This window comes from Trichomycterus rosablanca, chromosome 18 (genome assembly GCF_030014385.1).
Source record: "Trichomycterus rosablanca isolate fTriRos1 chromosome 18, fTriRos1.hap1, whole genome shotgun sequence".
In the NCBI taxonomy this organism is placed as follows: domain Eukaryota; kingdom Metazoa; phylum Chordata; class Actinopteri; order Siluriformes; family Trichomycteridae; genus Trichomycterus; species Trichomycterus rosablanca.
In genome coordinates this window covers 15,810,129-15,825,570 of record NC_086005.1, presented here as the reverse complement: position 1 = coordinate 15,825,570, position 15,442 = coordinate 15,810,129, and the positions used below count along the sequence as shown (strand labels likewise).

The 15,442-nt window shown below is 39.1% G+C and overlaps 1 protein-coding gene across 1 annotated transcript; it reads right to left on the bottom strand.

Annotated features, from left to right (window-relative positions):
• Positions 1–4,061: 4,061 nt before the first annotated feature.
• On the bottom strand, positions 4,062–15,285 carry smad4a (SMAD family member 4a). The gene is made up of 12 exons (XM_063013549.1): positions 15,243–15,285; positions 13,870–14,219; positions 13,316–13,490; positions 13,190–13,219; positions 12,245–12,454; positions 10,633–10,758; positions 10,323–10,430; positions 10,167–10,217; positions 9,827–10,010; positions 9,303–9,471; positions 7,241–7,379; positions 4,062–7,127 (listed from the first exon to the last, which is right to left on the bottom strand). Exons 2-12 carry the CDS (start codon positions 14,107–14,109, stop codon positions 6,916–6,918), a joined length of 1,644 nt encoding a protein of 547 aa, XP_062869619.1. The 5' UTR covers positions 14,110–14,219; positions 15,243–15,285; the 3' UTR covers positions 4,062–6,915.
• Positions 15,286–15,442: the final 157 nt, after the last annotated feature.

Sequence of the window (15,442 nt, the reverse complement as noted above, 5' to 3'; positions counted from 1 at the left end):
CAAGCAGGTTGGTGTGAATAAATCAACTGTGGGAGCAATTGTAAGAAAATGGAAGACATACAAGACCATTGATAATCTCCCTCGATCTGGGGCCTCACGCAAGATCTCATCCCGTGGGGTCAAAATGATCATGAGAACGGTGAGCAAAAATCCCAGAACTACATGGAGGGACCTGATGAATGACCTGCAGAGAGCTGGGACCAAAGTAACAAAGGCTACCATCAGTAACACACTACGCTGAGAGGGACTCAAATCCTGCAGTGCCAGGCGTGTCCCCCTGCTTAAGCCAGTACGTCCAGACCCGTCTGAAGTTTGCCAGAGAGCATATGGATGATCCAGAAGAGGATTGGGAGAATATCATGTGGTCAGATGAAACCAAAATGGAATTTTTGGTAAAAACTCAACTCGTCATGTTTGGAGGAAGAAGAATGCTGAAGAACACCATACCTACTGTGAAGCATGGGGGTGGAAACATCATGCTTTGGGGCTGTTTTTCTGCAAAGGGGACAGGGCGACTGATCCGTGTTAAGGGAAGAATGAACGGCCCGTATTGTGAGATTTTAAGCCAAAACCTCCTTCCATCAGTGAGAGCATTGAAGATGGAACGTGGCTGGGTCTTCCAGCAAGACAATGATCCCAAACACACCGCTCGGGCAACGAAGGAGTGGCTTCGTAAAAAGCATTTCAAGGCCCTGGAGTGGCCTAGCCAGTCTCCAGACCTCAACCCCATAGAAAATTTGTGGATGGAGTTGAAAGTCTGTGTTGCCCAGCGACAGCCCCAAAACATCACTGCTCTAGAGGAGATCTGCATGGAGGAATGGGCCAAAACACCAGCTACAGTGTGTGCAAACCTGGTGAAGACTTACAGGAAACGTTTGACCTCTGTCATTGCCAACAAAGGTTATGTTACAAAGTATTGAGTTGAAATTTTGTTATTGACCAAATACTTATTTTCCACCATAATTTACAAATAAATTCTTTAAAAATCCTACAATGTGATTTCCTGGATTTTTTTTCTCATTTTGTCTCTCATAGTTGAAGTGTACCTATGATGAAAATTACAGACCTCTCTCATCTTTCTAAGTAGGAGAACCTGCACAATCAGTGGCTGACTAAATACTTTTTGGCCCCACTGTGTGTATATATACGTATATACATACAGAGACAGATAGATGGAGAGACAGACAGACATATAGAGAGAGATAGACAGATAGATAGACAGACAGACAAACAGAATGTGTGTGTGTGTGTGTGTGTGTGTGTGTGTGTGCACGCTAGCTAAATGTAGGACATTTCTATACACCAGACTTCTGCTGTTGGTTTGTATTTAAAAGAATCAAAAGCAATGCAGTGAAAATATCTACCATTCCTTGATGCAAAAATGACAGTGTGTGAGTTGGTGCACTTTTATTTCTGTAATTAGCCTGTACAACATCATTAAAAGACTAGAAAAAGTTTAATTGGGCTAGATTGTGGTGCTTTGAACTATTCACCCTTCTACTTTCATTTAATAGCCCGACATATTCAAAATATCTTCTTGAGTCCCTTGGGTAACGATCAACAATAACCACTGAGCACTGATTAGAAGTGTTCTTGTAACTGTGGTAACATTGACCTCTGCAGTCAGTAATGCTGTATATCTCAGGATGTTGCATAAAGATGTTGAGTGATTAAATTGGGAGATATTTCTGCTTGGAAAAATGTGGTCTGTGAGGCACACACACACACACGCTTACAAGAACTGTAAACTGGTAGAATGGCGAAAATGAGTGCCCTGGACAATTACCAGTTAATCCTTGCCCACGATCCAGCACTGATTGCAGGGCTGTGTGACTAAAACAGCCCACCAATGACCAGATGTTATTTTTGTGGTGGATTATTCTTAACACAACAGAGACACTGACAGAGTTTTTGCAGTGTTGCTGGTGTTTCTCTGTTGGTTTTAACTAAGAGCTTCACTGTGGAGTCGGAGTTCAAGCTGAAAGCATGATGATCTCTACAAATGTCAGTGATAAAACAGAAGGAAGACTGCCACTGTACACTCACCCCTAGAGAACTCGGACACCATCGGTCTAGCCTGCACACTGGCATTTATATTTGTACAATTTGTATCAGCACAAAAAGCAACACACTCAAAATCATTGTGATACTTTTCAGAATGATTTTTTTCATGATACTTTTCCATTCACAAAACATTTGCCGAGTAGAGACTAATTACTAGGTGCTCAGGTCTTATAATGGCCAATTTCATCTGAAGGACAGAAGGGGACTGGAGGGCTAAAAAACTGCACACAAATTCGCAACAATCAGCTTTCTAAAACTAGGATGAGGTGAATAGAAACATGTGATGCATACAGTGTTGTGAAATACCAATAGCCACTATTCCAGCTGCCTCAGTTAAAGAAAAACTTCAATTAACTTCACAAATTCATTTAATTAAGGAACAAAGGTATCCAACACAAAGGGCATGACCAACTGGTCACTTAATCAACCAGTTCAACAAATTTACCAATTAATTCTTACTAGATTAAGACTTAATTAAGTCTTACTAGAAAGATCTAAATGAGAATGTAAGGTCATCTGTTTATTATATGTAGCTGAAATCATTTCCACCCATTTTTATCATAGCTTTAATACACCTCAATGGATGTGGCCACAACACCTAAACTTTATGATTAAACAGGAGAAAAACTTTTGACTAATCAGCCATAACATTATTTATTATTATTATTTATTAGGATTTTAACGTCATGTTTTTTACACTTTTGGTTACATTCATGACAGGAACGGTAGTTATTCATTAAACAAGGTTTATCAGTTCACAAGTTTATATCAAGCACAGTCTTGGACAATTTAGTGTCTTCAAGTCACCTCACTTGCATGTCTTCGGACTGTGGGAGGAAACCGGAGCACCCGGAGTAAACCCACACAGACACGGGGAGAACATGCAAACTCCACACAGAAAGAACCCGGACCACAACACCTGGGGTTCGAACCCAGGACCTTCTTGCTGTGAGGCGACAGTGCTACCCACTAAGCCAGCGTGCCGCCCCAGCCATAACATTAAAACACCTTGTTTCTACACTCACTGTCCATTTTATCAGCTCCACTTGCCATATAGATGCACTTTGTAGTTCCACAATTACTGACTGTAGTCCATCTGTTTCTCTGCATGCTTTGTTAGCCCCCTTTCATGCTGTTCTTCAATGGTCAGGACCCCCACAGCACCACTACAGAGCAGGTATTATTTGGGTGGTGGATCATTCTCAGCACTGAAGTGACACCGACATTGTGCTGGTGTGTTAGTGTGTGTTGTGCTGGTATGGTATTTTAAACACCTCACTATCACTGCTGGACTGAGAATAGTCCACCAACCAAAAACATCCAGCCAACAGCACCCCGTGACCACTGATGAAGGTCTAGAAAATGACGAACTCAAACAGCAGCAATAGATGAGCGATCGTCTGACTTTACATCTACAAGGTGAAGCAACTAGGTAGGAGTGTCTAATAGAGTGGACAGTGAGTGGACACGGTATTTAAAAACTCCAGCAGCGCTGCTGTGTCTGAACCACATACAAGCACAACACACACTAACGCACCACATCATTGTCACTGCAGTGCTGAGCATGATCCACCATCTAAATAATACCTGCTCTGTGGTGGTCCTGACCATTGAAGAACAGGGTGAAAGCAGGCTAAAAAAGATATGTAGAGAAACAGATGGATTAGTGGAGCTGATAACATGGACAGTGAGTGTAGAAACAAGGAGGTGGTTTTAATGTTATGGCTGATCAGTGTATATTCCTTAAACTTTGCAATGAGTCACTGCTACTAAAGGTGCAGCAACCAGCTGTTAAGCAAAGCGGGCATTTACATTTTCCAAAGGGTGATATACGTGTTGGATAACATTCCCTAAATAAATGAAATTATGTGGTGTAAATTTGAGTTTTTTTTCTAGTTTCCCTAGTGTAATGTGTTTTGTTTTCGTTTAATCGTTTAGTGTGACAAATATGCAGTAAGACCACTAAGAAAAAAGAACAAAATACACAACACAGGAGGTTCGTTCAACATCCTACTTTCAAATATATTTCAGTTAATTGATAAAATTGATAATCTACCTGAAAGAACAAGTTCTTATGTTCCTATGGAAACTGTAGTCCTCCTTTCAAAAAAGAGCTATATGAGATATTAAGCTGCGTATAGTAAAATTAGCTAAACAAAACATTCGCTAAGTAAGCCCACTATGAGACAGGCCATGCCGATTAGATTGTCTAAATTCGCAGTCAGTCTGTACTTAAAAGACCCAACTCATAGCCCAAAACAACACCCACATAATGGTATAAAGTAATACTGACATTTTTCAATCTGGTCTGATTTCATATGGCTTCAGGTTCACACGGAAACACATCTGCTGTCCAGATCATTCCAGTCAATACACGTGGAATTCCGATTCACAGAGAAAGATGGGAATTAAAACATTGATTCATGTTTCTGCTAAGCGAGGTATCCTTATGAGGCTTGCTAGAAGGCAAAGTACTTTTACGAGGTTGAGAGAAAAATCACAAGCCCTTTAAACATGCATTTAGACAGACAAACAAGAAATATCCAAGTATCATGGGAACGTTTAGTAATTGAGAATGAAAGCTATAAATGAACCTGTGTGAGGGTTTAATGTCCCATTCTAAAGCCTGATGTTTCGCAGGTGGAGAACAGTTTAGTGGATTTTAAATATTTAACAAAGGGGAAAAACATAAATAAAGTGCCCTACTAATTAAAATGATGTTCAGCTAAATGAAAACTAATTTTTATCGCCCATACAAATGAATGTGAATTCAGCTCGTGTATTTTACTGACACATCATCAGAGCATAAAAGACAAGATGATAGTTTTCTCCGAAAATGTCAATCCTTCTCCCGGTAGTGAATATCTGGGGAAAAGATTTATAACCACCTATCCATTCTATCACCAAAAAAAAAAAAAAAAGCACTACATGTGTAAATGAAACAGAATATTTGCTTAATGAGGAACCAACGTTTTTAAGCAAAACCTAAAATAATTAGGTGTCTCTATATAAGAGTCAATTATCTACAATTATCACATTTACACAAGTTTAGCACAAATGTAGTCAACTCGTTTGCAAACTCCCGGGCAAAACTAAATAAGCAAATATAAGGCAATCTTTATCAGTTTAAACCACCAGGACATGTGTGACTTTTATATGGGATATTATTCTTCCTTCCACATGTGTTGTGTTAGTCAACTAGCCTCTAAGTTTAAGCTGAATTCTGGTTTAGTTGCTTCTAGCTGGCTAATGAACCCAGGGGTAATGAAGGCATGTCAGATGGGGTGATACTAATTGTACAAACACATCTGCAGTGAAAGCAGTGGTAGGTCAGTGGTTGAAGTACTGGGTACCACTAGTACTAGACTAGTAACACAAAGGTCACTGTAATCATCACCAAGCCTACTGTTGGGCCCCATGATCAAAGCCGTTAATCCACTATTGCTTGCATTGTATTCAGTCATAATTATGGGCAGTGGTTAAGGTACTTGACTAGTGAGCAGTACGTTGCTGGTTCAAAGCCCCACCACTACCAAGCTGCCACTGTTGAATTTCTGAGCAAGGCCCTTGTAATTCGCTTTGGATAAAAGCGTCTGCTAAATACTGTAAATGAACTGATGTGAGAATCAGGTCTCATGTCAGTATTACCATTTTCCTAGTTCTGTTCCAAAATACTTAACTATGCTATATGAAGCGTTCCAATTCCAGTCAAGGTGAAAGGTGGGTAAAAAGGACTTGCTTTCTCTAACTGACCACTGGCTACACACACCTTTAGAATTTCACCTTTAGAATTGGCTCTTCTAGAAGATTGCCAATACAGGTGTGCCCTCTCAGCCAATACGAAAAACAGTGATCATAGATCAGTGCAATAAAATGCAGCAAATTGTAAAGTTTCCATGAAGTATTAAAATACAATAGCAATAGAATGAAAGATCAATGGTTTGCATATAAAGGGAAGAGCCCCATTTTCGCAAGCCTCAAGACACATTCAAAGAAACTGATTTGAATTGCTAAACATTGTCTATTCAACACTTACTAGCTGTCACATTTCTGCTCACGTTTATGGTTCTAAATGCGAAAAAATATGAAAATGCCAAAAGTTTGAAAAATAATTCCACAGCGATTTTTAATTTAACAATTTTGAGATATTGGTAAGCATGACAGCCCTGACCAGTCACCAAACACGTCTTAGCTGGTTGACTACATTTGGAATAAAATTGTATTCATTAGATTTTTTGCAAACACTCTCTTCGTGATGCCTAGTTTAAGCGCTATTAACACACAATCAGTAAGTCATTTAGCCAGAGACAATTATATTACGAATGCAATTTTCAAAACATTCCACGGTAATGTTGAGATTATCAGCTAGTGGCTCTAAAGTACACAAAACGTCCCTGAACATTTGTGTGCGGCCAAAACTACAGTAATTGTGAAGGAAAAAATACATGTAGTCTAAATAAAGAAATAACCTCATTTAAACCCTCTCTAAAGTCATAGTATCTCCATTTAAGGAGTGGAATTCATTTCATCAGAATTTTGAAACTTACAATTTCAGATTTGATGATATCACTTTAGATCACTCCCATTTCAACACCATTCTTGGGAACAATTAGGTTTTATGAAAAAAAGAAAAACATGTAGCATGTTTTCATTGTCTTCCCATTACAAGTGAATTTGAATGAGTGTGTTGACATCCTTGACCTTGCAACACAAAGCAGTGTGCCAACTTGAATTCATCCACGCTCAGTCACGCAGTTCATCTGCACCGTTACCTGACTGCGGTGGAAAAAACAAAAAGTGGGTCAGTTCCTCGCCCGCAGGCTCTAACAAAGCTGATGGGCCGTGGTGTTCTCAGTCAAGTGGCTGAGGGTCTGCGATGGGCATGGTGTGCAGCACTTCGTCCAGCAGCTGCAGGGCTCGATGCAGGTGGATCTCGATCCAGCAGGGTGTCTCCTTAATGCTCTGTCTAGGGTAATCAGGGCCCCAGCCCTTTACGAAGCTCATGCGCAGGATGCACAGCCTGCGCAGATCGTCTACGCCGATGCCAGCCGCTGCAGACAGACCTGAGCAGAGTGTAAGCATTATTATTTGCAGTCTGCTGCCATTGACAAGCTTTATTTACTAGCCACTCTGTACTTCTGAAAAAACAACATGTTTAGAGAAAGCAGATACTCACTAATTGCAGGTGCAATGCCCCCCACAGAGCCTGGCCCAGGGATGTTTCCAGCTACTGCTGCCGCCTGAGCAGCAGCCGCTGCTTGAGCCGTGGCTGCCTGCTGCTGCATCTGCCGGTGGCACTGGCGCAGGTCAAACACCTATAGAAAAACATCAAGGGCTTGATACATAAGATGGAAATTGGTGTATTACAAAATAAATGGTCCTATTGTTCACATAAAAATAAACCTTATATAAACTCTTCCTTGATAAGTAATTTTGTGCATTTATTTTTCATTTAAAACTACAATTTATGTTAACAATTTGTTTTATTTAAGTCAGTCAAGCATGCTTTTTAAAAGCCATCAGCTTAAAAGCAGGCAAACAAGAAAGAAGCCTTTAGCAGACACTTTTATCCAAAGCAACTTACATTAACTGAATACAACTTAAGCAATCAATGGTCAAGGGTCTTGCTCAGGGGCCCAACAGCGGCAAGTTGGCATTGATAGGACTTAAACCAGCAACCTTCTGATTACTAGTCCAGTACCATAAATGCTTAGCTTCCACTGCCCTGTACTTAAAGCTCCACATAAGTGTTTTTCTAATCACATAGGCAAAGTCTTTATTTCTGACAGCCTCTAAGTTAATAGTGATATTTATTGATTTATCAGGATTTTAACGTCATGTTTTACACATTTTGGTTACATTCATGCGGAACAGATAGTTACTCATTACACAGTCATGGACAATTTTGCATCTCCAAATCTCCTCACTTGCATGTCTTTGTGGGAGGAAATCGGAGCTCCCAGAGGAAACCCATGCAGACACAGAACTCCACACAGAAAGGACCCAAACCGCTCCACCTGGGAATCAAACCCAGGACCTTCTTGCTGTGAGGCGACAGTGCTACCCACTGTGCCATCCCCCAACTAACAGTAACTGAATACAACTCCAGCAATCAGTGGTTAAGGGTCTTGTGTATTGGCCCAATGGTGGCAAGTTGGCAGTGATGAGGCTTGAACCAGCAACCTTTTGATTACTAGTCTAGTACCATCACTGGATAGCTTCCACTGCCCTATACTTAAAGCTCCACATAAGTGTGCTTCTCATCACATGGACAAAGTCTTTATTCCTGCGTGACTAAGCCAATACTGATGTAAAGCCTGCATAACTGTAGACAGTCTCAGTACTTATACAATGGTAGCTTGTAACTCGACGTTAGTCGGTTCTGGGACTGGTGTCGAGTTTAAAAGGTTTTAAGTTTCAAGGTATTTTTTTCCATAAGGATGTATGGGGCAACTCTTTAATGCGTTCCATGGTCCCGTGGAACTGCATATATTTTAGGCATATTTTTATGTAAAATAATGAGGTTCACATTACTGAATGGAATATGGTATTTCAAAGATCAAGCATCTGCACAATTAAGAAGCATACGGAAACAGTCTCAGCACAATAAAGAAGTAAAGGTGAAGAGCAGGTTTATTTGTATTTTTACATAAATTTTTTTCAAATGTATTTTAGTGTTGTTATATAGACTTATTGTACTAAAACAACACGTGCAGACTTTCATTAGTGGAGAAAACTTATGAGCAGTAATAATTAAGGGAAGTTTAGTGTTCCTGTTTCGTTCTTTTAGTACATTAATCCACGTTAAGTTTTTTTTTTTTTTTTTTTTTTTTAACGACAATCATTTTAAACTTTATGAGATTCGTCTCACGCGCACTTTGAAGACGTTTCACTGCACCACTCAAGCAGAGCGCTGAACAAAGCGGCTGTTCATTGTTAATTTGAAATGAAATAAAAACATTTTTAAAGACTAAACATGTCGAATTTAGGGTAAACGCCAAGTTTAAGGGTACAAATTTCTCCACGAAGGGTGTCGAGTTTCAAAGCTTGCGAGTTTAGGGGACGTCGAGTTACAAGGTACAACTGTATTACATTACTGTCACTGAAAAAAATGTCCTGACAGTATAAGGTGCCAGTTTGGGCTCATATTTTTGACCCAGGCAAAAGCCAGTGATTATACAGATCTCTGCAAGCCTATATATGTGAATGGGTTTATTCATAATGAAGAAATGTCTCACCTTTATATAAGCACTTGGGTAGATCTTGTGCACAGCATCACCAGGTGCACGGCCAGCCTCACGGTCCAAGTAGTAGCTTTGTACAAATACTGCATGGTCACTGAGGCAGCGCACCCACACATCACCTTCTCCTTTACATTCGAGTTGAACACCCTTACCGATGTGCAGCCTGCAAAAATGAGAGACTTTGGTTATGTATGTAATACTGACAATTTTATAAAACTTAAATGCTAATTTCAAAAAAAGATTCCACATCAAAACGATTATGTGCAGCTCACATTGTCCTAAAAGTATCATAGTGCAATCAGTGTGAAACAGTGAATACATGTTTTGGATCAAGGAACAAAAAAGTGTTTTTGGACATGTTATACACTCATCTCTTACTATGTAAACACAATCACAAACTGGGTGTTTCCACCTAAATATTACACCTGTATTTGTTCAGATCAATAAAACATTGACCATCAATTAACCAAAGAATGTAATAAAGTTTTACAGTTTCAGTAGAAACACAGTATTCAGACCTTGCTCTCTCTATGGCCTCAGTTCTGTGCACATTGCTGAGCTGACCCAGGCAAAATCGGTCTCCACCTGATGGGTCGACATAGCCATCCACAGTTACGATGGGGCAATTTGACGGAACCTTAAAAGTCTCTCCCACCTGCACGTCCATCTCAAAGTAGGCGATGGAACACCAGTACTCAGGAGCTAAAAAAGAACATGTACATTTGGATTAACGTCACCCACAAGAAACTTGCTTAAAAACTGACTGAAAAGCTTAAAACCCATGTACATACACACATAAAAACCATTATATTTATTCTTCCATATATTATGGCTAATTAAAGCCAAATTGAAACTTACCTGGATGGTTAGAAATAGGTGGCTGAAATGCTATTTCATTGTGAACTGGCCCTGTGAGGGACAAAAAAAAACAGAAACAAGAGTAAATGTCATATTAATGAAAGCAATTTGCCTAAAAATGACTCAGCATTTGTAATCGAAGGATGAGAACTCAACAGTAGTGTCCAGGATGGTGCATGGGAGGATGATGCTGTATGTGGCCATTTGAATGATGAGGCACACTGGGTGTAAAACTGCTGCCCCTTGCCCAAGTGGAGGTTGCATCTAGAAAAAATGAATAAATAAATAAAAAAAATAAATGGACCTCAAATGGCTAAATTGTCCAGTTTATTAAAACTTTGTAAAGGAATGTTTAATAAAAAGACAAGAAGGCTTTGTTTGTGCATAATTGCAGGGTGGGTAGAAAAGAGAAAAGGAAGCTAGTGTGGGAGATGCTGAAAAGCTTTCTGGCTCAGAAGACGCTTACTGTGGTGAAAAGTGGAGGAGTTTCCTGGGGGGAAGCCATTCTGCTGCGTCCCCTGCCCTGTCCCTGAAGCAATCTGTAGCAGCCCCTCACTGCTACGGCTTCCTGAGAGAAGACTACTAGGCTGAGCTGAGGAAAGAAAGTGGGATTGTGGGAGTGGGAATGCATGCCGACATGTCATGATGGAAATAACCTTTAATATTTATTTTAAAATTTACTTTAGTTTTCTTGAATTTAAAAAAGGCTTGTGACATGTTTATTACATTTAGCACAATGCTAGCACGATGCAAAAAAATCCAGTATAATCCATCTAGAAACAATTACTTTTTTACTCAGCACCATTTAACATTACTCAAAAAGCGGGTCAATAGACATCCATCAAGGAGGTCAAACTGTGCATTAAAACATAAATTAGATATTATTATTGTTAAGCTAATTAGAACATTTGCAATGCAAATCTGTTTATTTAGAAATGCACCTTGCGCGCACTACGTATCACAATAGGGGCAGAAACGTGTCTTTAATATTAGATGATGTTTAGATTCTGATCCAGAATCTTAACATATTGCATGTTTGAAATTTAAGCAGTAGAACAAAAAAGGAAAAATGTAAATGCATGATGCATGCAACTGCATAAAAAACGTGATGGTTGTGATTCAGAGCATGCATGAGACATGAGACAAAAGTGAGCACGGTATATATTCACAGATGTTATTTGTGATGCTGTACAACCAAGAGTGTTTAATGCTTTAATGCAACAGTTTTGCAAAGTAAAGATAATTAGCAACAGTTTCAACGATGATTACGTACAAAACATATAACCCAATGCAGTGGTGGATCAGTGTGTAATACTTGTTTCTGGTTTTCCTTCTCTAATTATTTCATTATTTTAGTCCTGTCCTACAACCTGTCAAGCTTGTTGTATCTTGTGTCTGTTAAAACATCCTACATCTCTGACCTGCAAGTGAAACAAGCTAAATGCAAACACCCTCTAAAGTATAGAATGAGTTCTTATTGATTTCAGATATTTATCTGTGCACTTGTGTCTAAATTCACTGAAAGAGGCTTTATTTGCTGTCACTGTCTGCATTAAATTGCCTACATGTTGAATTAGAGGACATAATGTCTAAAATTCAACAGTTCTTCTTAGTCTAATTACAGTACATGGCAACAAGGTTATATTGTCCAACCAATCCATTATTCATAATTAGACTCTCAGAGTCTAAAAGGGACAGTTACTGTCACTTGGCAACTTGTAAGTATTACAGGTTGTGGTAGGAATGACCTGCTGTATAAACCAATTAATAAATGCTTACAATCATATGCACTGTAAAACCTACACAGTTCAGAGCTGCCACAGGCATGGGTACAAAGATAACAGTCGAATTAGGTATGTCAATGATGAGCCAATAACAGCTTAAGTTTGAGAATTGAGAACAAAGATATTGAAGTCTACACAGTGATAGTGCTGTAATAGATTTGTAAACCCTATCTCAACTGTGGCAGGCTAGCAAAATAGTGCACTGCACCACCTAAGCGAAGGAAAGCTTTTCAGCATGGCCTAACTATTTATGGCAAGCCAAAAATCTCACTATGTGAGATGAGTTGGCCTTACCTGTAGATCCCACTGTGATGCTGGAGAAGGCAGAAGTGGATGCTGAGTTGCTGCCCTCAGCTGGAGCAAGAAGTGCAGGGGTGGTGAAACCCTCTTGAGCAACTGGTCTAGACGGAGGGTGCTGAATGGTCTGGATGTGGCCCTCAGAACTGGGTAAAGATGACGGACAGTCGTAGTCATACTCGTCTTTGACCATGAGGCCAGATGGACCTGAAATGGGGACAGAAATGTATTAAGAGTGTATATTTGAACAGTGGGAGGTATTTATCCTTGAGCAAATACAGGTCAGGCTCACATTAGGGCTTAACATTTTCCAGTGATAATGGGGTCTGTGTCAGTTAAATAATTGCACAGTGAATGACTAGGATGACATGCTGAGCTACAAACTGTGGAATTAAGTTATAAATTCTGTGTTTTCTCCATTATAAGAGAAAAATGTGTCGACAGAAACTTAGCATAATTAATAAAAATTTAATTAGATCTATTATCACACACTTATACTAGACTTTAGCCTATGGTGGTGTGTGATAGAGCTAAAAATGGGCAAAAAGCTACTCCTGTATTGGTCAACCAGGGATCTAAATAGAAGACATTTCTCAAAATCTGAGCATTTCTGCCATACACTAAGTTCAATAATAAGCTTACATGCACAGACACTGCTTGCTGTTACTGCTATTCTACTGTAGCTAACAGCCAAACAGAAACATACAGTAAAATCATCATAGATCTAAGATGCAGCAAACATGTGTGAATAAACTCATATTTGTTTTAACTAGAACTACTGAAAAACTGAGAATGTCATATCATTACATTTATGCCCCAGTAACATTTTACCTTCACATTATTCTATGTAATCAGAAAACACAACTTAAAAATATACAGGTTTTGCGATTAGTCTCAAAAAATGAGGACCAAGTGATTCTAAAAAGCAGATATCTGACTCACCAGAACTCGACAATGTAAGTCCTGACAGGTCTGCAAAGAAAAAAAAACACACACACACAAGACATGAATTAATATAGATTGAGACAAGAAACGCGGTCACATGGTCAAATTTAAGATCTGACTGACCTATACCTGGTGAGACCACTCGCTCGTAGTGGTAAGGGTTCACACAGACACTGTCACATTTTAGGTCAAAGGCAAACTGGCAGTATTTCACATGCTTCAGCTCATTCTTGTGAAGGTCTGGCCATCGCCATAGGCGAGCGTAGATCACGTGAGGGAAACCTTTGCGTCCAGCCACCTAAAAACAATGGAGGAGAAACTTTATCCTGTAATGTAAAACCCAGAAGCGACAAGGAGGAACACAAACATGTATTTAGAAGACATTCAACTCATTCAACCCAGCAATAAAAAACGGCAATTTAAAGCAGCTATTGCAACCCCTAAATGCTTTGCTTGGATATTCAAAAAGAATTATACTAGTTCTTAGCTTGAGTTTGCCATTATTGAATTGCAGAAGGACATGGGAGTATTTCCAAATTGTACACTTGTGTATTCCTGAATGGTGGTATTGCAACTGCCTAGTCAGCGGGACTATTAAATCAGTGTTTACATCAAACACAAAAACATAAAACTCTTTCTACTCTGTTCTGGACTTGTCATAATCACACTCAGCTCACCTGAAGTCGGCCATCTAGAGTGCGCTGGATGGTCACACACTTGCTGGGATGAGCCCCGTTGGTGGTGATGGCTGTGATGAGCGAGTCAAGTTCATCCTTCTTCTCTTTCAGCTTTTTCACCAGACTCTCGATGGCTCGCTTGGCAAATGTCTCACTCTCACCCCCCTGTCTGTGGCACATCAAGCTGTGCACGATGCTTAGGCAAGCATCATTACTGGTTGGTGTGTTTGTGATCGACATGCTGTTCAAGCTCCTACTTCGCTGAGCCTTTTCAGAATGGGGTCACCAGTTTTTCAGGCAGAACAAAGCATCAGCAGACTGTGTTCAGGTGCATCCATTCAACACTAGGTCTAAAAAGAACGTTGGTTAATTTACGTCAGCAGACTGTGCACATATTAAAGTTCACATAGTACACTGAAACTGTTTTGTTTTGCAAACTGTATTGTTCGGTGTGACTTTGCACTAACGTTGTGCTTAAAAAGCTTCAGTTAGTAATAGAAATGTTGCTTAATTATTTTAACAGACATAACCATTTCAGTTGTAATAGTAAACAGTATTGTTATAATACTAAATCATTTTTTCTAAAATGTAAATTCATGAAGATTTTAACCAAAAAGTATGTACTGCAATCAGTCAAGCACAGAAAAGAAATGATTTTAAAAAATTACATTACAGGTATATAAAAACAAATCAATTATTAATCGCATATTAATCAAACATTAATTACTCTAAATGTGCATACTTAAACATTAACATATAACATTACGTTTAGTATGTTTATGCTTGATAAAAATCTAAACTAAACAATACAATTTATATGGTGTACCCAAATATATTGTATTGAGTTTAGCTATACACTATTCAAACCGTTTATATTATCATATCACCATGTAAATACTCTATATTTCCTATAATAGCTTAGCTTATTTTGTGTTGCACCTAGTCAACCAAAGTTACGTTGTATAACTACAATGACAAAGGACAATAAAGCTGAGTCTGATATACCGTTATTTATCAGTACATTAAATTCTCTGTATTCGTGAGGCACCTACATAAACACTAATTTGCGTTCCAAACCACAATGTAATACCCTAAATAGGGTGTGAGGATAGTACGCAACCGTGTGTAACCGTAAACAGTAGTGTACACTCTGTTAGACAACAGTGAGCGATTTGGGACATGGCCAGTTTGCAACCACTGTAGCTAAGTAGCTAGCGTAGGCTAACATCAGCCTGCTACAAACATACAAACTTTTATTCAGCTGCTTTTTATGTCGCTAGCTAAACACCTACAATATATCCTGCACTGTATTTTTATTTTTCAATTAATCAACAATTCATCATTTTAATTTGGAGAATTACTGCAATACTTACCGGTGTAAAAGACACTAGATAATTCGTTGCTGGCTGACTAATGAGTTAGCTAGCAATGCTAAGCTAAATCCGATAGCCCAACTCCAGTTTTAATTAAACACGATAAAGCGAAAATACTCCGCCCTGCATTTGAGCAAGAAAATATTAACATGTAAATAAAATGAATACTTTCGTGTGTGTATAAACAAGAGAAAAAAGCA